Here is a 21,176-nt window from a genome sequence, read left to right on the forward strand (position 1 = left end):
AAATATAGTAAGCTACCATTCTTTTTGAGTAACTTAAAAAAAAAAAAAAGTATCACGTGAATAGAAAGACTGAAACCACAAGAGTAATATTTTTTTTAATGTATTTTCTCTCTCTTTTTGTTTCCTTATGGAAAATTGTCTTATCAACTTCTTCTATTTTTACAGGCGGATCCAAAATTTGACGTTTATGAGTTCAAAATTTTAGTTTTTTAAAGCTACTGGGTTCTAAATTATTAATTTGTACATATTCAATGGATTTTTTTTACTACAAATATAAGGTTTGAACCAAAGCTATGAGTTTGGCCGAACCTGCACCCAGTGAGCTAGCTCTGCCCCTGCCTATTTCAAACAATTTTGACGTACAAGATGAAAGAAGAAACAAACATTGCACCCCATAATAAATATGGAAAGTGGAGGTGTTTAAATATAGGCGTAACGTGCATTAGAGCTATAATTGATCGGTTGACGTTTCAAATTCCCTCCCAATAAAACAGCCATTAAATACTAACCCAAAATTTTAGGCAATTTTTTTCAAATTTCCACTTTGACTGACTCATTTGGATTAGACCAAAAATAGAGGGAAGCAAAATGGTTTGTTATTATTATTGATGATCATTGTTTTACGGTTGATGCTCCTAAAATCTTGTTCTTTTTTCATTCTTTCTGTTATGTTACCTATTTTTATCAAACTTGTTCTCTTCTTGTCTTAAATCTTTTTGCTTGTTGAAAAAAAACATTGACATGTTCAAAAATTTCACCTTATTCTTATTAGAATAATAGTAAGAGTTTAGTTCCTTAACAATCTTGATTGTGGGGAAGAAGAGAGGATTAGAATAATAATAATAAGAAGAAGAAGAAGAAGAAATAAATGGCTTCTTCTCAAGTAGAAATTGCCTCCTCTTCTCCATTTGGTTATGTCCTTAATAGATGTTGTGCTAGAGATTCCAATGCTTATCAGAAAAATTTCAAGAATTTGGTCCAAACACACTTGCATTCTTGCATGTCAAATCAACACAAAAAAACATTTGCTTCTGATTCTTGTGAAAATTCTCAAAAGCATGCAGAATTATGGGTTCACAAAACAACAAAATGTGATGAAAAGAATGAGAATAGTAGTCCAAAGAAGAGAAGTAAAGCTGCTGAGAAATGGGATAAAGCTAGAAATATGGTTTTCTCAATGGATAGAGAGAATCAAGAAAGTTCTGTTGAATCTCCAAATCATGGTGGTGTTTCTTCCCTTGTTAGAAAATGGAAAGATTTTGAAAATTCTGAATTTGTGGGGTCCCCTAAGAAGGGATATGATGAATGTGATGAATCTTCTTGTTCCATTGTGAAAAGTGAATCAGTTGGTGATTGGGAATCAGATAAAACAGATACTATAAGTAAAGATTCTGATGTTAAAGAAAGTGAGAGGCTAGGAGTTGCAGATATAATCAAGAAATTGAAATTTGATAATAGTAATGTTGTTGTTGTCAATGGCGGATCGTTGCCTCGGGTTAGAACATCAACAATGGATCATTCGGAAGGACAAAGGTGCAATTTTTCCCCAGTTCTGAGTTCGCCCCGTTTCATCAGGGGGCGACAGGCGTTTAGTGATTTGCTCTTGCAAATGGAACGCGATAGGCAGAGGGAACTTGAAGGTCTTGTGGAGCGTAAGGCGGTTTCTAAGTTCCAACAAAGAGGCCGCATTCAGGTGCATTTTTCTGTTCTATTTGTTGGATGTTGCATCTGTTACTGCTACATTTCTAAGAATAATTAGTTGTTTAGTTGGGAGAAAAGTCTAATATAGTCAAACCTCTCTATAACAGTGTCATTTGTTCCGATAGCTTTTGACTGCTTTTTGCGAAATCTTTGTTATAGAGAACATATATATATATATATATATATATATATATATATATATATATATATATATATATATATATATATATATATATCATACCATTAAAGATCGTTTCCACATGAAACATAGCTATTATAGTGAAATGTTGTGATAGCGATGGTTGCCATAGAGAGGTCTGATTGTGGTTGATTTAGTAGAATATTTAGTTTCATTTTGATAAGAGTCTAATACTTTACTTGCAGGAGGAGTCTACCACTTTGTTTATTTGGGTATTTAAAGCCTTATGATTAATGAAATTTCAAGAGACAGATTTTCATTCATATTTTCATAGTTGCTGCTTGCGACTCTCTTAGAAAAATCATTTCCCCAGTTTGCTTAGATTGCTAGTTTTCATTGTTTCATAATGTAATTTGTTGTTGAACTTCATGTTTGGATAGACAGTATTGCCTGTTGTGCTTTCATGACACTTTTCTTATTTAACTGTGTTTATTATTGTAATATAACTGATAAGCTTAAGCATTAAAGGACTTACTATTTGTGGGTACTGATTAATCTTTATAATTCAATTTCCTAACTAGGCTGTGCTTCGAGTTAGACTCATACGACGTGGTGCAGAAGTTAGAGGTGGTCGATCAGTGACTTGGCCAGCATCTGAATCAAATAAATCGACACATTCTGCAATTATGCATCTCAGGTGCAGTGCTTCCTTCTGTTTTTGACTCTTTCTCCATGTGTGGATGCTGAAAGGCCAGTCTTAAACAGTCAAACCTCTCTATAACGACGTCGTTTGTTTTGATATTTTTGGCTGCTATAGGCAAAAGTTGTTATAGGGAACATATAATAAAACATAACGTGAAAAATCAGTTGCAAAGAAAACTTGGCCGTGATAGTGAAGTGTTGTTATAGAGAGGTGTGACTGTATTTTGAATTGAATATATTTGCAGTTACAAAAATGTAGGAGATTAAGACTTTTCCTCATGAATTGTGAAGTTGAAAGGAACTCAATTATGCTTCTGTTGGTAACAAACTTGTGATCTTTCTGATGTATATTGAATTCTAATACACAGTGAACCAAACCATAATGCTAATTCATTTCAGGGAAAAGTTCAATACAGTAGGACAGCATGGTCTTACCAAATTAAGAAACACCTCAAAAGAAGCAGCAGAAAGTTCCCATGAGAGCGGAAGCCTCCCTTCCACACCAAATCGACAACAAAAAGAGAGTATTTATCGGGACTTCAAAGGCCCCCATAGAGAACTGGCTCGTAGTAACTCAGCGAAAGGAACTGGATTTTCATTATATCAACGGAGAGAACAGGATCCGCTTAAGGGGCTGGTCAAGGAGAGAGCAGGACTGCACCCCGGTGTAGCTGAATCAAGACATACCCCTATAGCGTTGGGAGATAACTGTCGAGACCCTAGCATATCTGAAAAAGAGAATCACAACAAACCAAGAAGCCCCCAGAAGGAGGTGGTAGTAGATAACAACCCAAAAGTTGGAAATACTGATATGTCCAATCAACTACAAGAAGAGAATCATCACGGGGAAGTACCCCAGCAAGTAAGCCCCCCGAAAGTTGCAACTGGTATACAAGTGAGAAATGGATTTTCAGAGTCAATAAGTACCAATAGAGCATCGGGAGAAAACACTCGAGACCCTTGCACGTCTAAAGAAGAGAATCATCATAAACCAAGAAACTTCCATAAAGAGGTGGTAGATGACATCCCAAAAGTTGAAACTTTTGGTGTATCCAATCAACTGCGTGAAGAGAATCATTATGAGGAATTATGTAAGAAATTGAGCTCCAGAAACTTGTCAAAAAATCAGAAGGAGATGGCATGTAGCACGAAAAAATCAGAAGGTTCTTGTAAATCAAATCAACATGACATGGACCTTAACCATCATAAAGTTACCACCAGCTTACCGAGCTTTGCTTCTCAAGCACAGAGCTTAGATAATGTCACTGAAAAAGTCAGTTGGCGAAACACAAGCTCCGAAGCTAGCCATAGTAACTTGCTGGATTTTGTAGAGTCAGCAAGACCTCCTAAGTGTCTAGTTGATAGTGAAAGTGGCTCGGTAAGTGATTATTCCCTCACAGCTAGTGGATGGGATGAACTGCAGTCTAATGAAGACTGGATAAGTAATATCTCTCGTCCACGTAAAGAATGGGAAGGTCTCAGGCAAGAAAGATACCAAGAGATGCTTGATCCTTTGTCAGACAATCATGACATACAACAACTTCTTCACAGGTATTACCAACTCCTTCCACTTAATTGTCATACTAATCTTATACATTTGTCATCATTTTCTGCACCTTTTGTGATTTAGTTCAAAATTACTTGTTAATCATCCATGTTCGAAAAATATGCTTTGTGTGTCCATTAACATAGCAGAAAATGTGAAAGGCTTGTTCATACATAGACATGTAAACTTCAGGCATCTTTAAGAGATTGCCTAGACATTCTAGGTAAAAGAATCAGACAATGAAGGCAATAACAAAGTAAACTTCCCTTCTTAAAGCATTTAAATTCTCACTTAGAAACACGAAGGTTATCTGTTTTTGTCCTCTCAATTTGTAGTGAAAGACTCGCTTGATATGAGATGGGAATCAGCCATATATATTTCTAAATATTTGAGAAAAAAATGCATCATTTTAATCAACTGTTAACTTGCCTTTGGGTCTTGACGGTGTTTGGCTAAGCTTATAAGCCGGTCAAACTAGTTTATAAGCACTTTTTAGTTTATATGATCTTGCTCCCTCCTATGATATTCCTCCTTCAAATTTTGAAACTGAAGCATAGTCCCTGACTTGCACTTTGATTATGATTTTCATATTCGTGCAGAAAAAGTGTTTCGACATTTCTTACCAGTGATTTGAGAGAGCAAATTGATCGAATAATGGCGTCTCGCTCACAACAACTACCAAATGCAGTGAGAAGCTATGTTGAGGAAGACGAGGAGGAGGAAGTGGAAGAGAATGCAAGAGAAGAGGAGGATGAGGTACGAGAAGAAGAAGAAGAAGAAGAAGAAGAAGAAGTAGAAGAACACGAAGAAGAATGGGGCTATGCCAATTACTCTGAAGATGATAGTAGCTCTAGCAGACAACCCGAAGTACTAATTCATCAGAACACATCTTCACAGACTTTACAGTCATGGAACACAAATCAAGACCAGGAAATCACTGATGACTCTTATCACTTCCCATCTCCTTCTTCACTGCTATCTCAATCGTCTAATATTCCGTCTAGCAGACATCCTTCAACTGTGAGTTGTCTATTCTTGGATTGACTTGCTAGATATTCTTGCTAAGTATGGGATTAGTTAGACCTAATGACATGGAATTAACAGGAAATGGAACTCATATACGAAATGAGAGGACATATGGAGCAGCTCCACCAAGAGATTTTCGAAATTCGGAGATCTATGAAGAGTTGTATGAACATGCAAATGACACTACAACGTTCCATTAAGCAGGATGTTGCTGCTGCAATTAGTCAGTTAGGTGAGCTGGAACAACAAAGATCTGGATATGAGATTCTAATAAATTTTTTATATTCAATTGAAGTCCATTTTATGTTTTTGTTTTGACTTTGTAAAACCCTTTATACAGTCAGACCTTTCTATAACAACATTTCACTATAACAGTGTTTTCTGTGGAACCGATCTTTCATGGTATGTTATATCATATGTTCTCTTTAACAACATTTCGTAACAACTAAAAAATATCTGGACAAATGATGTTGTTATAGAGAAGTTTGACTGCAACAAACTACAAAAAAACTTCATGGGGAAAATACCATCTCCTTTCATTATGTAAAGAAGAGACTGAGATTCTTATAATACAGGTCAAAAGAGCAAGGGGAATTCAGATAACAAGGGTCCAAACAAAGGAAATTGTTGTATTTGCAGTGAGAAGCCAGTTGATTCTCTTCTTTACAGGTACTTTTATATAGATAGCAGTTTAACCACGCTAAGTACCAAACCAAAAAAATTATACTAGAAATCCATTAAACTAATCATGTCCATAACTTTTTCCATTGTTTTCAGATGTGGGCATATGTGCACCTGTTTCAAGTGTGCACATGAATTGATTTCCAGTACTGGAAAATGTCCAATATGCCGAGCTCCAATAATGGACGTTGTACGTGCATATGCTCATTCATGATGTACATGTGAACTGGATTTAGCTCTGGAGGTCTGCCAGACAACAACGACAAAACAATAACTATGCCTCAATTCTGAGCAAGTTAAGGTCGGCTATGTGAATCTCAAGCTCATCCCAGTCCAATATATTATGTAACGTGTGGATAGGAAAGCACGACCAAGCATACTTTGTGTTGAGGATTAATTATAAATTGACTAGTTTACGGCGGTTGTCACCCTATTACAATACTCCTCCTTTATTCAGGGTTGGGACGGACACCGAGAGCAAGGCAGAGTTCTGGAGGTGTGCCGGACGCCCTTTTTGTACAAGGAAAGACGAGCAAAAGGGTGATTACTATATTTTCTTCTTCTTAGTCATGAAATTCTTTTCTGGTTAATTTACTATCTAAACCAGGTGTAGATTGACAGAGGATTCAGTCTCAGCTGGTTCCACTAACCATCCTTTGTATATAATAGGAGAAAGGAAAGATTTCCTTCTGTGATATATAGTATGAGTTGTGTCTTTCAAGTTTCTTTATATTTGCAATTCTAAAGCTCACTTGGAGATACTTGGCAACGTAAATAATACTCCATAAGACTAGCATTGTGTACTAGCATCATATTTAATAGTAGAACAAATTTATCCTTAGATGAGAGTAATCTTACTTGAAAGTCATTCAGAATGATCCATGTTGGTGCTTGCTGATAAGGATCTCGAGAGCACTAGTCAACTTAGTGGCGATGGAGCGTTAAATTAGACAATAGAAATCGAGGTTGCTTTGATCAGGCTGATTTGTACAGGTAAACTGGTGAAGAAATTCATTGTGAACAAGAATCATCAGGAGGCAAAAGATACCAGTACCCAATGAATTACCCTTTGTTTCCCATTATTAAGATATATAGAACATGCAATGTATATCTTCTACTTTCCAACAAGTTTCCCTTTAGAATTTAGAATTAACGTCCACCAGTTAAAGGGTGAGAGATTCTTCATAAAATGTTGAGTTTAGCTTTGGCCTTGTGCTTCTTAATTTCTGCAATAAGGTTTTAGTCTTCATAAACTGGCTGCTCTGGAAGAAAAAAAGCCATGCAACCTCTTCGGGTCGTGTCACATGAAGATCATGGACGTAGGTCATGCTGCACTAGCGGAGCCAAAATTTTCATTAAAAGTATTCAAAATATAAATAAGTAAACACATAAAGATCCAAGAGGATTTAATATCTACATCATATACATAAAACATAATCCGTTTTAGTTTTGTATATACTATATGTAATTTTTCAGGAAAGGGATTCGGATGAACCCCTTGCACGCCCTAGCTCCACCATTGGGTCACGGGCGGAGCTAAGAATTTATATAAGGGGATTAAAAGAATCTAAGCTATGATTTGAACTTATAACCTAAAACAACTTTTGAATCAACTTACTATTACACTAGAATTTTTCCTTATATCAAGGAGATTCAACGATCCATACACAACCAAAATGATTTACTTTTACCCTATTTGCATAGTATAACCAAAATGTGAATTTTAGCTCTGGCTTCGTTCTTAATTTTTGCACTAAGGTTTTTGACTCCATAAATTGAGTGGTCCAGAAGAAAAACGGCCGCACAGCCTCTTCTGGCCGTGTTACAATTAGAAGGTCACGGGTCCAATTGTTCAAGTGATAAAAACAACTTCTTGTAGAAACATAAAGTAAAAATGGAAGTTAGAACAAATATAATAATCCACCCGTTCCCCGAGCCATGGGCGGAGAGGGGTGCAAGGGGGTTCATCCATCCCTTCACTGAAAATTACAGTATATATAAGGTCAAAATAATATTGTATGTATATATAGTAATGTTGAATTCTTTTGGCTTCTTTATATTTTATTTCTTCATACTTTGAATTCCTTTAGTAAAATTTTTAACTCCGCCAGCTTGAACTCCTCTTAGTTCGAACTTTAGCGCACCTGACTGTTATTTTTTTTTTTTTTTTTTTTTTTTTTTTTTAAGGTGATAATGGATGAACCATCCCCACTAAAGCAATGCATATGCAGTGATATGGCTTACGGATAAGAGTTGGTGCTAATTAAGAGCATATTGCCGTCACTATAGTAATTTCATTAGTAATATATCAACTTGCAAAAGGCAGAAAAGAGGGACAACATATCTATTTGTATGCCAACTTCAAAAAATTGGTTGTCGCGGACCCTATGCATATACATGTTAGCTCTTTTTTAAGGAAAAATGACCTAATAATACTACTTAAGATTCTATATTACAAAACATATATAAGGATATTTTTCCTTATTTACAAAATATACCAATTTAATTAGAGAACACAACGGATAAAAGAGAAAAATTAAATGCCATCCTTCCCTTCCCTTCTCTAATACCTGACACTGGAAAAAAAAAACAACCGTCCTTCCATACTCCTTCTCTATCTTTTCTGATTCGGAAAAAAATCGCTCGCCATGCTTTGTTTCATCGGTGCTTTCCTTCAAAGCCCCGCCCCAATTATGAAATCCTTCAACCAATAATCAAGTGTGATATATGAATTATTAGTTCTTTTGCCTTTTGAGAAGATGACAACTAAATTTCTACCGATGGGAAGTACTTATGTTACAACGTGCACTAGCAACTTTATATTGTTCTCCTTTGATCCTTCAACCAATGACTACTCGATTTTCAATATAGAATGTCTCAGACTAACCCAAATGTTCTCTAATATTTTTAAAGCTAGGTATGAAAACGAAAAACCAAGACAGTTGAGTTAATTGCCCCTCTAGAAATTCGGAAGAAATAAAAACTTCTATTCTGATTTTGGACTATTGGAAAATGTATTAACATTATATGAAAGTTGTATACAATGTTATTGTAGTTGTATTAAATTTCATCAGAATTTCGAAGCGAGATACAAAATTGTGTTAAATTTGTATGAAAGTTGTATAAAATGTTGTTATAGTTGTAATAAATTTCCAAAAACCCAACATGAACTTTATACAAAATTTATATAGTTATATACATATTTCATACCAATTTATACATATTCATACACGAAAAATGTTGAGAATTCTAAGGTTTGAGCAAGATATACATATTTCATAGTATAATTTTCATACACAAAAATTTGAGTGAAATTTTTAAGTCCTGAGCAAGATATACATATTTCATACACAAAATTTTGAGCGAAAATTTTAAGCTTTGAGTGAGATATACACATTTCATACACAAAATTTTCGTATATGTTTTGTAAGAAATCTATTGGTATGTTTTGTAAACTGAAAAGTATCGTCTTATTTTGTAAATATACCCTATTCGTACGTATATATAGGTTATTCTCCCTTTTTTTAAATATGTACAAATAGTCTCAAATCCACATCAAATTGAGCGGGTCAAAACGGTTAAAATCAATAAAAGGGTCATCATCCAACATGTTCAAAGTTTGTTTGGGTCAAGGTGCAGTGGCGGAGCTAGGATTTTTACTAAGGGGTGTCAAAATATAAAAAAAGTAAATATACGATGAAATTAAGGGGGTTCAACACATAGTATATATACATAAAGATATTCTTTTTACGTATTTACATAGCGTAATTTTTTGGCCAATGCATGTGGCTCCGCCAATGTCAAGGTGAATTAAATAACCGTTTCATAATCCAATTCGTCCAACATGACCCAACCTCTCCTCCTTTTTATTTTGCTTTTCAAAAAAGAAAATAGAAATGTCAATGTATTTTTCTTAAATTAAGGTTGGATTGAATTTTAACCCCTTGGGTTATACCATGTTGGCCTTAGTCAATAATGATTTTTTTTTTCGCAGAGGCAGCCTGTTTAACTTGCACATCGCAATTTAAGGCGTAATCACATATTTTAAACACTTAGTTTGCATCCGTACTCGGATACTGTTTTTTAGCATTAAAATCACCATTATTCCAAGCTTGAAGTGGGTCTTGAATTGTGAATATGAAAATTGAGTCTAAATCAAGTGGGGTGTTGTTGTAATGCTTTGAAATATTGGTCACAGAGAGATTAGTAGTTCAAACTCCAAAAAAAATTACTTTCAATTTCGAACATATATGTTTGAAATTTCACATATACATGTTTGACGTTTGGTCTTGGCAAACAAACTTTAGGCACGATTGTCGGAAGTTTGGTTTTGGCAAGATAAACTTCAAGAAAAAATGTTGGAAGTTTGCTTGCACAATCAAAATGCCAAACCTCATATGTGAATAATTGCAATTTGAATTATGTATGTCTGAAGTTGGTTTTAAAGTGGTTAAACTTGCAAATTCTTATACACAACGGTTATGACTTAAATAGTGATCCCAAAAACAACCCATCTATGCGCTTGTCCCAATAATGATGGATCATTTCGAATTCAACCCGCTAGGTTAAATCAAGAAATGAATCATAATATCCACCTTGTTAAAACTTGAACGAGTTACGCGGATTACTTTTAAAAAAAAGAGTTGATTTTGCCACTTTCTGCCTTTAAACATAAACGTTCCATCATCTTTAGTGTACGTATTAATTGATCTAGTCGCCCTTGGTCCTCCTGCCTCTTTAATAAAGACCTCTTAGAGCTGGAAATATGTAAGTAATACTTTTTTTTTATATTTTAATTATATCTTTTTGTTGGTTGGCTGAAGGATGTTTGGGACCCTTATATAATATCTCTCTTGCTTGTGAGACAAAAATAAGAGAACTTTTCACTGTTGCTCGAGTGTGTTGTAAACATTATTTAGATCATGTACGTACAATAATTCATAATGATATGATTGTAGGTGTTCAAAACCAAGCATGCATGTAGGTCATAGTTATCGCCCCATTCAGGGTAGGTCTCTTATAGAAATGCGGGGATAAGTGCGTCATGATAAAGCTTCTTGTGGTCTCTAATTCTTTCCCCGGATGCACTTACATGTGGCCTTAGTGCAAGACTAGCCTTTTGAATTTCCTTGACTTAAGCAATTTATGATATTGAAGTGAAATAGACTTTTGTGATAATATTTAAGACGACACCATCTCTAGAAATTCAGAAACTGAATTGGATAATTAGTAACTCCATTTTTATATATTATTTTCGTTATTTTTAACGATTTATAAACAGAAGTCTCTGTTCCGAAAGGTAGAGATTCAATTTGTTCCGAAAGATAACAATTTCAACCTAAATTAGCTTTGTGTTCTTAATATTATATAAGGACGCCATTTCACTTCAAATTAAACAACTAAGAAAACTGGCAATTATCCAAGTTTAATCCGAAAAATAGCTCATGGGATGAGGGTTATTCAAGAATCAAACCATATAAACAGACCACGCCATCCCTACAAAGTCGATGTGGGAGTCAACACCCTTTCCCAGTGTCACAATTTGAGCTGATTGAGAGCTCAATTCGTGAGTTTAGTTGAAGAAATAACGGAGATAGAGAAAAGAAGAATTGGGGAAGAAGATATAGATTATATATTTCATAAAAGGACTACCAGTACAACCCAGATAATATAAAGGACGATTACATCAGCCTAATTCTAACGTGTATTGGAACACGTGGCTAAGTTGTTACAAAGAAAAGGAAATGACAAGGACTAAACTGCAATTATTGAAAGCTGAAATAACAACCACACTATTCTAAAATAATTCTGGCTAGATAATGCAAATGTGGTTAAATATTAAATAACTTCTGCTAGAAATAAGCTCATATCATGACATTCCATCCCCCTTAAGATCCTTGTCCTCAAGGATCACAGTTGGGAAATTGAGAGATCAGAAAATTATAATCCTCCCATGTAGCTTCTTTAGGAAAAAGATTCACCCATTGCACTAACACTTGAGTTACTACCACATTGCCCTGCTTCACAACTCTTCTGTCCAAAATTGCAACTGGTTCTGTAAGTGGTTGCCCCTCAGATGAGCATATTGGTGGATCTATTCTTTGGAATTACATTGGACCCAATCTTTCTCTTTAAGCGAGAGATGTGGAAAACTGGATGTATCTTAGCTGTTAAAGGAAATTGTAGTGCATAAGCCACAAAACTAAGCTTTTTGATCACTCGATAGGGTCCATAATATTTAGAAGTCAGCTTGACATTACTTCTAATTGCCACAATGGTCTGTCTATAAGGTAGCAGTTTTAAATATACCCAATCACCAACTTTAAATTCTCTCTCAATTCTCGTTCTATTAGCAAAGAACTTCATTCTCTATTGAGCCTTGTCCAAGTTGTCCTTTAAGACTTCAGTCATGATCTGCCTCTCTTGGAGCCACTATCCACTGCTGCTCCTTTGGATTGAGCTTCAACTCAAAAGCAAACTGAGGGGGTTCATAACCATACAACACCTTAAATGGGGACATCTTGGTGGATGTATAGTAATTTGAATTGTTCCAAAACTCAGATAAGGACAACCATCTGTGCCATTCACTTGGTTTATGACTCAAAGACATACACCTTAAATAATTTTCCAAACACTTGTTCCCTCTCTCAGTTTTCCCATTTGTCTGGGGATGATAGGTAGAGCTAAACTTCAATTCAATTTTCAGACCTTTGAACAACTCTTTCCATAATAGGCTCAGAAACACTTTATCTCTATCACTAACAATGCTTTGGGGCAGTCCATCAAGTTTATCAATATTATCCCTGAATAATATAGGAACTTGGATAGCATTGAAGGGGTGAGAAAGGGACAGGACATGGGCATACTTACTGAATCTGTCCACAACCACAAAAATGGTGTTCTTCCCTTCAGACTTGGGAAGTCCTTCAATGAAGTCCATAATGATATGCTCCCGCGGTTTAGCTGGAATAGGTAAAGGTAAAAGAAGTCCAGGATAAGCTGCTTGATCATCCTTGCACCTTTGGCATATTTCACACTCCAGCACTACTTTCTTGACATCCTCAACTATGTTAGGCCACTAAAAAGCAGTTTTAAGCCTTTATAAAGTAGTAGATACACCAGCCCCCACCCCAAACCAGAAGAGTGGATATGGAGTACCAATTGGAGTCTTAGTTCTGTTTTCTTACCAACCTAAATCCTGGCTTTGTGCCTTAAAAGCCCTTAGTGCAGAGCAACATGTTCAACAACAACATGATTTATAGTCACTTGAGTCAACAAAGCTGTAACTTTAATGTCCCCCCTCATAGCTTTCGTAAATTTCATCCATCCACTTAGGTTGCACCTGAGAAATGACACAACATGTGGGAACATTTTCATGCACTCTAGACAGTGCATCAGCAACAGTGTTCTCAACTCATCTTTTATAATGGATCTCATAACTGAGATCTCATAACTGAGTCCCATTAATTTAGTCAATCCTTTATGTTGAAGAAAGGTAGTGATCTTTTGTTCCTGTAAAAGTTTCAAACTAAAATGATCAATTTTAGTGATGAAGTGGTGAAGATAGAGATCATGTCTACATTTATCCACTGCCATCAATAGTGAAATCAACTCCTTCTCATAAGTTAATAATCCTTGGGCCTTTTGCTAAGTGTTTAGCTTAGATAAGCTAATAGTTGTCCTCCTTGCATGAGTACAACCCCAATTCCAGTTCCAAAAGCATCTACTTCCACCACAAATGGTTTGCTGAAATCAGGTAGAATAAGCAAAGGAGCAGAACTCATAGCAATCTTGAGCTCCTCAAATGCCATAACAGCCTCTTCATTCCATTCAAAGGCCCCATTCTTCAAAAGATTGTTTAATAGTTTACTGATCAGACTACAGTTCTTTACAAATTTCCTATAGTAACCAGTCAAACCAAGAAAACCTCTTAATTCTTTCAGTGTCTCAGGTACCGGCCATGAACCATAGCTGTCACTTTACCAGAATCAGTCCCTACCCCTTATCCAGAAATGATATGTCCTAAATACTCTACTTGGTTTTGAGCAAAAGAACACTTTGACTAATTGGCAAACAACTGATGTTCCCTTAACAACTGTAACACTTCCTTTAAATGTTCCAAATGATCTTCTAATGACCTACTATATATAAGTATGTCATCAAAAAATACCAAGATAAACTTTCTGAGGCAAGGACCAAAACACTTGATGCATTAGTGATTAGAAGGTTGCAGGCGCATTTGTAAATCCAAAGGGCATTACTCTAAATAGTCATAGGCCATATAAGTCCTAAAGGTAGTTTTGTGCACATTATAAGGCTGAATTCTCACTTGATGGTACCCTGACCTTAATTCTATTTTGGAAAACAATTTGGAGCCATTTAGTTCATCTAGTAAATCCTCTACCATAGGAGCATGATACTTATTCTTAACAGTCAAAGAATTTAACCTCTTAGAATCAACACATAATCTCCCAAGTGTTATTTTTCTTCTTAACTAACAATGCAGGAGATGCAAAGCATGAATGACTAGGCACTACAGTTTGTGATGCTAACATTTCACTAACAATCTTCTCAATTGCCTTCTTTTGATAAAATGAGTACATGTATGCATCAAACTGAATGGTTGAGCTCTAGAAATTAATAGAACAACATGATCACAGTCCCTGTTAGGTGGTAGTGCTTGTGGATCTTCAAACACATTCTGAAAAATGTGTAATAATGTTGTTACTTTAGCAGGAACCATTGAGTCATCTAAGCCTTCTTTAGTGTCATCAGATAAGTTCTCAACGATGCAGACAACACTAACAGCCTCCCAATGTTTGTTGAACAACTTTTGCACTTGTTGTTCTCCATCGACCACTTTGTGCTCCTCTTGTTGTCCCATTATTGTCACGCAATGATCACTTCTAAAGAAGGTGATGCTATGAGGTCTTGTATTGAGTATGATTGAGGCGAACAGATCCAACCAATCAATACCCAAAACCCTGTCAACACCCCCAATCTTTAATATCTCATATCAAAACAAAAGTGTTCCTCTTGCATTTTTCACCAAAACTGTGAACAGTATCCTCTACACAACATATCAACACCATTAGCCACCTTCACCTTCCTAGGGCTCAAATAAGGAACAACATCCAATCTCTAACTTTTTAACTAATTGAGGGTACATAAAACTGTGAGTGGAGCCATAATCAATCAAAATAATGATACGTATTTTATAACATACCCAAGAATCCTTATAGTGGAAGGAAAATCATCTAATCCCAAGGCTACACATAAGGAAACTGTCATCTCAGTGACTTGTTTTTCCTCCTCAGGGGGCTTTTCATCCTCATTAGTTAAATTAACTCCACTACTTTCACCCTCTTCCTAAATTGCTGGAATAGGCATACCCTGTTCAGCACTTTCCCAAGTAATGGCATTCAAAGTTTTTGATCTATATTGGTGACTAGGGTAATATTTTTCATGACACCTATAACATAATCCTTTACCCCTCAACTCATTAGTGCAGGGTTTAGTTTGAAGGGAGTTGTTTTTGGGCAAGCTCTGGGATTTTGGGCTTGAGTGGGTCCTAAATAAGGTACCACAGCTCTAAAATATGGGTTTTGAGTGGGTCCTTGTTAAGGAACCATGGCTCTGGTTTGGTTAGTTGGTGGATAATTGTTTGGTCTAGGTGATATGGCTTTAGCAAAGGCTTTGAAAGAGGTTTCATATGATTTAGCAATTTCAAAGGCATCCATCAAGCTAGTGGGATTAGCCATTCCCACCAAGGGTTTGATTGCAGATTTCAATCCACTAATATATTAGAAATAAAGTGGGTATCATTTAGCAAAGGATTTACCAATAACATATATGCTTTAAGTTCATCAAATTTCTCTTGATAACTCTCAATACTCTCAGTATGTTTGTGATTGTTGAAATCATCAACTATGTCAAGGGATCTAATATTACCAAACCTAGTAATTTCAAAGGCATCCATCAAGTCAGTGGGATAGCCATTCCCACCAAGGGTTTGATCTCATATTTCAGTCCACTAATATAGCTAGAAATAAAGTGGGTATCATTTAGCAAAGGATTCACCAATAACATATATGCTTTAAGTTCATCAAAATTTCTCTTGATAACTCTCAATACTCTCAGTATGTTTGTGATTGTTGAACTCATCAACTATGTCAAGGGATCTAATACTACCAAACCTTCGACACACTTCAACACAAAACAGTTGCTAATTAGTACCCTTCTTCTCCAATATATGGCTATCAAACCATACATCTGCCTTTTCCTTCATGTGAACTGATACATAACTTATTTTGCTATGGTCGGGAATTTGATAATTCAAAGAACTGCTCACATTTTGTTATCCATCCTTGGGGATTAGTTCCATTGAACTCCAAAAAATTGATTTTAGCCTTGAAGGAGTGGCAGGAATTGATTGCATTTTTGGGGTTATGGTTAGTATTTGTGGTGGGTAAAGGGAGTAATTGGGGGTTACCGGTGACGGGCTGTGTGGTTTTGTGAATGGGTTGGAAGTGAAAGGGAAATTCTTTGGTACGGTGAACTTTGAGGTGAAAAAATAGGAGGAAAAGTAAATCCCCTTCCGACTGGATAGCTAGTAGGAGTGGAAGAAGGTGTTACCTGCATACGATTGTTCATGGTTTGGCCTGTTCGGAGGTACTTGGTTGTCCATGAACGCTGGAAGCCATAAATCCCGGTGTGGTGTCAGCAGCGTTAGATTGTTTCATTGCTTCTAGTTGAGAGATTATCAGCTCTAATTTCTTTTTAGTTTTCTGTGTTTCTTGTAGCTGCGACGAGAATTGGTTCTAGTTCGTTTCTAGTACCTCGAATCTTTTGGCAATATTGGCAGCCATGGATTGAACATGAGTTTCAAGCTTCTTAATTCCATCCTCCAATCCTTTAAACTTTTGATTATCCGACATTTCTGGCCCTAGAACCGTGATTGCTCTGATACCAATGTCACGATTTGAGCTGATTGAGAGCTCAAGTCGTGAGTTAAGTTGCAGAAGACAGAAATGAGATAGAGAAAAGAAGAATTGGGGAAAAAGATATAGATTCATATATTTCATAAAAGGACTAGTAGTACAACCCAGCTAATATAAAGGACGATTACATCAGCCTAATTCTAACATGTATTGGAACACATGACTAAGTCGTTACAAAGAAAAGGAAATGACAAGGACTAAAATGCGATTATTGAAAGCTGAAATAATAACCAAACTATTCTAAACTAATTCTAGCTAGATAGTGCAAATGTGGCTAAATATTAAATAACTTCTGCTGGAAATAAGCTCATATCATGACACCCACATGGGGCAGATGTAGTTACAAATTTACTGATTCATTTGAACTCTATTGATTTCGAATCCTATATATACATACATATATATACATATATATATATATATATATATATATACATACATATATATACATATATATATATGTATGTACATATGTATATATATGTATGTACATATATATATACATATATATACATACATATACATATATATATATGTATATATATATGTACATACATATATATACATATATATATATATGTATATATAAAGTTTTATATATATATATATATATATATATATGTATGTATATATATATATATATATATACTAGATGGCCTATGCCCGTGCTGCGCACGGGCCCAACACTTCGGATTATAGTGTATCTATGTATATGTAGTTGTGTTTAGATAATGATAATATATATATATATATATATATATATATATATATATATATATATATATATATATATATGATTAATTTAACATTGTAGTTTGTGCTCTGTATCTAAAACTTTATTTTATTCGTGTTTGCTACGAAAATTTATTAATACCTTTTAAAAGAGAAGACTTGTTTAAAAAGAAACTATTTTCCTCTCTTTTCGATAAAACAATAGCAATATTTTGAATATCGGTTGATACTTTCAATTTTAATTCGATTAATTTAACGGTGTAAAATACTTATTATTTTTTATCAAATTTTGATTTAGATAATTCTAATTCAAATTATTAAATTAATTTTACATGTTTAAAATGAAACAAAGTAGAAATTAATTTTTTCCTTATTCTAAAGAGTCCATTATTATTGATTTAATTGTTTGATTTTCTAAGCATTTGTTTTTTAACATTGTTTGTTTTATTAATATGGGATTCACATTTTTTTTTTTAATATTGCTTGATTCTGTTAATATGGGGTCCACTTTTTTTTTTTCCCGTGAGTTTGGATGTGGTCAGTTCCACTTTTTTTTCTTCCTTTTTTTTTTTAAAGGGACAACGGACGATGAAACATACGGGTCTAAACCCATGCTTTATATAGTTTCTTCTTTTTTTATTTTTATCTTTTATATTGCTCGGTGTCGTTTAGTATGGGGCCCACCCTTTTGGACATTATTAGTTTGTATTATATTTATGTATATAATATATATATATATATATATATATATATACATACACACACACTATGTTCAAAACACGATTGATATAACATTGTAATTTGTGCTCCGTATCTAAAACTTTATTATATTAGTGTTTGCTAAGAATACAAAGTCGTACTTTTTTTTTGACATTGTTTATTTTTTTAATATGGGATTCACTTTTTTTTATTATATATATTGCTTGATTTTGTCAATATGGGATACTATGTTCAAAACACGATTAATATAACATTGTAGTTTGTGCTCCGTATTTAAAACTTTATTATATTAGTGTTTGCTACAAATACGCATGGTGTTTAATATGGGGCCCACAATTATTTTCACATTTATTAGAGTAAGGAAAAAATGAAAAAGTAATTAAATTCTATCTTATTTTAATATATAAGTATTTTAAGTATGTTACTGTTGTACAATAATTTCATTTGCTCCTTTAATGGATTGATACGCACGCGGTAATGAATCCATTATTATTGACTTAATGAGATACTTTGGAAATTACATGAATATTGTTTGATTTTTTAATATGGGGTGCATTTTTTTTTTACATTATTAATTTGCATTATTTTTAATATATATATATATATATACTATGTTCAAAACACGATTAATATAACATTATAGTTTGTACTCCGTATCTAAAACTTTATTATATTAGTGTTTATTGTGAATACAAAGTCTTTTTTGACATTATTTTTTTGAATATGGGGTTCAATTTTTTTTTTTTTTGATAATGCTTGATTTTGTTAATATGGGGTCTACTTTTTTTTTACCGTGAGTTTGGAGATGGTGGGTTCCACTTTTTTTTTTTTTATATATTGCTTGATGTTTGTTTAGTATGGGGTCAATATATATGAGGCCCACAATTTTTTTTTTTTTTACAATTTTTTTTATGTACGTTTAATATGAGGCCCAATTTTTTTTTTTATATATATCTATGTTCAAAACATGATTGATATAACATTGTAATTTGTCATCCGTATCTAAAACTTTATTATATTAGTGTTTGTTAAGAATACAAAGTCTGCACTATTTTTTTTGACATTATTTATTTTTTTAATATGGGATTCATTTTTTTTATATATTGCTTGATTTTGTCAATATGGGATATTATGTTTAAAACACGATTAATATAACATTGTAGTTTGTTCGTATTTAAAACTTTATTATATTAGTGTTTGCCTATGAATACGCATCGTGTTTAATATGGGGCCCATATTTTTTTTTAACATTGTTTGTTTTTTAAATATGGGATTCACTTTTTTTTTTCAATATTGCTAGATTTTGTTAATATGGGTCCACTTTTTTTTCCCCGTGAGTTTGAATGTGGTGGGTTCCACTTTTTTTTTTTTTAATACCGGATGTTGTTTAATATGGGGCCCATAATTTTTTTTTACAATTTTTTTTAATCTTGGATGTTGTTGAATATGGGGCCCACAATTTTTTTTTTTTTTTTTTTTTTTTTAATTTTTACTATGTTCAAAACATGATTGATATAACATTGTAATTTGTGCTTTCCGTATATAAAATTTTATTATATTAGTGTTTTTAAGAATACAAAGTCCGCACTTTTTTTTTTGACATTGTTTATTTTTTTAATATGGGATTCATTTTTTTTTTTATATATTGTTTGATTTTGTCAATATGGGATACTATGTTCAAAACACGATTAATATAACATTGTAGTTTGTCTTCCGTATTTAAAACTTTATTATATTAGTGTTTCTATATGAATACGCATCGTGTTTAATATGGGGCCCGCATTTTTTTAACATTGTTTGTTTTTTAAATATTGCTTGATTTTGTTAATACGTGTCTACTTTTTTTAAAGTGAGTTTGGATGTGGTGGGTTCCACTTTTTTTTTTAATACTTTTGGATGTTGTTTAATATAGGGCCCACAATTTTTTTTAATACGAATGTTGTTGAATATGGGCCATAATTTTTTTTTTTTTTTTTTTAGAGGCCTGTTTAATATGGGGGCCAAATTTTTTTTTTTTATGTTGGTGTTGGGGGGGGGGGGTCCACAGACGGACGACGAAAGAAGCACCAACCGGTGCTTCTAATATAGTAGAAATATGTATATATATATATATGGGTTTTGCTAACCTATATTTTAGCAAAACCCTATATTTTAGAAATCTACTTAATAAATTCGAATAATAGAGTTCAAATCAAGTAAATTATTTGTGGTAAAATTTCGAACTCGAACAAGGTTAAAATCTTGAATTCACGTCTTCTCTTAGCTGTGCACATTAATAAAATATACTATATAAGAACCTCATTTATTGGATGAAGAAAATGATGAAGCGCGGTATAGCACATCTTCAAGAAACAAGGACGAAAACAAGAAGGGAATTAGTACATATGCATTATGACTTTATTTAGCTATGTATTTATTAATGATATTGGATAAAGAAAATGATGAAACGCGGTATAACACGTCTTCAAGAAACAAGGATGAAAACAAGAAGGGAATTAGTACACATGCATTATGACATTATTTAGCTATGTATATATTAATGATATCATATATGCCTGTCTGGGCGGTGATTGAGCATGTGTGTTTCATATAATAATTGCATAAAGTGTTTTAAGAACTGAAGTTTCCCACTTCAGATTGTACGTACAACAATAATACATAATCCTATAAGCTATTTTTTCCCTTTTTTTTTTTTTTTTTTTTGTATTTATGAAAATATATAAGACAAAAAGAGAAGAAAAATCCCAGAAACAGAGCCCGACATGTACAAAAGAGCAGTCGATACATTGACATATTCCTAATCATATGTTCGGATAATTTCTTTTAGTCACGAGATTCATTTTTCAGTATTTTTTTCGTGGTTCTTTTCATAACTTTTTTTTTTTTTTTTTTTTTTTTTGCGACACCGAAAGGATAAGAGTGAATCGCC

At 33.8% G+C, this 21,176-nt stretch overlaps 1 protein-coding gene across 1 annotated transcript; it reads left to right on the top strand.

Moving 5' to 3' along the window:
• The first annotated feature begins 458 nt into the window (after window positions 1–458).
• On the top strand, window positions 459–6,956 carry LOC132053468 (uncharacterized). The gene is made up of 7 exons (XM_059445513.1): window positions 459–1,693; window positions 2,422–2,537; window positions 2,942–4,093; window positions 4,688–5,108; window positions 5,193–5,346; window positions 5,690–5,783; window positions 5,892–6,956. The coding sequence occupies exons 1-7, from the start codon at window positions 869–871 to the stop codon at window positions 6,007–6,009; spliced, it is 2,880 nt and encodes a 959-aa protein (XP_059301496.1). The 5' UTR covers window positions 459–868; the 3' UTR covers window positions 6,010–6,956.
• Window positions 6,957–21,176: the final 14,220 nt, after the last annotated feature.

Source organism: Lycium ferocissimum, chromosome 4 (genome assembly GCF_029784015.1).
Source record: "Lycium ferocissimum isolate CSIRO_LF1 chromosome 4, AGI_CSIRO_Lferr_CH_V1, whole genome shotgun sequence".
NCBI lineage: Eukaryota > Viridiplantae > Streptophyta > Magnoliopsida > Solanales > Solanaceae > Lycium > Lycium ferocissimum.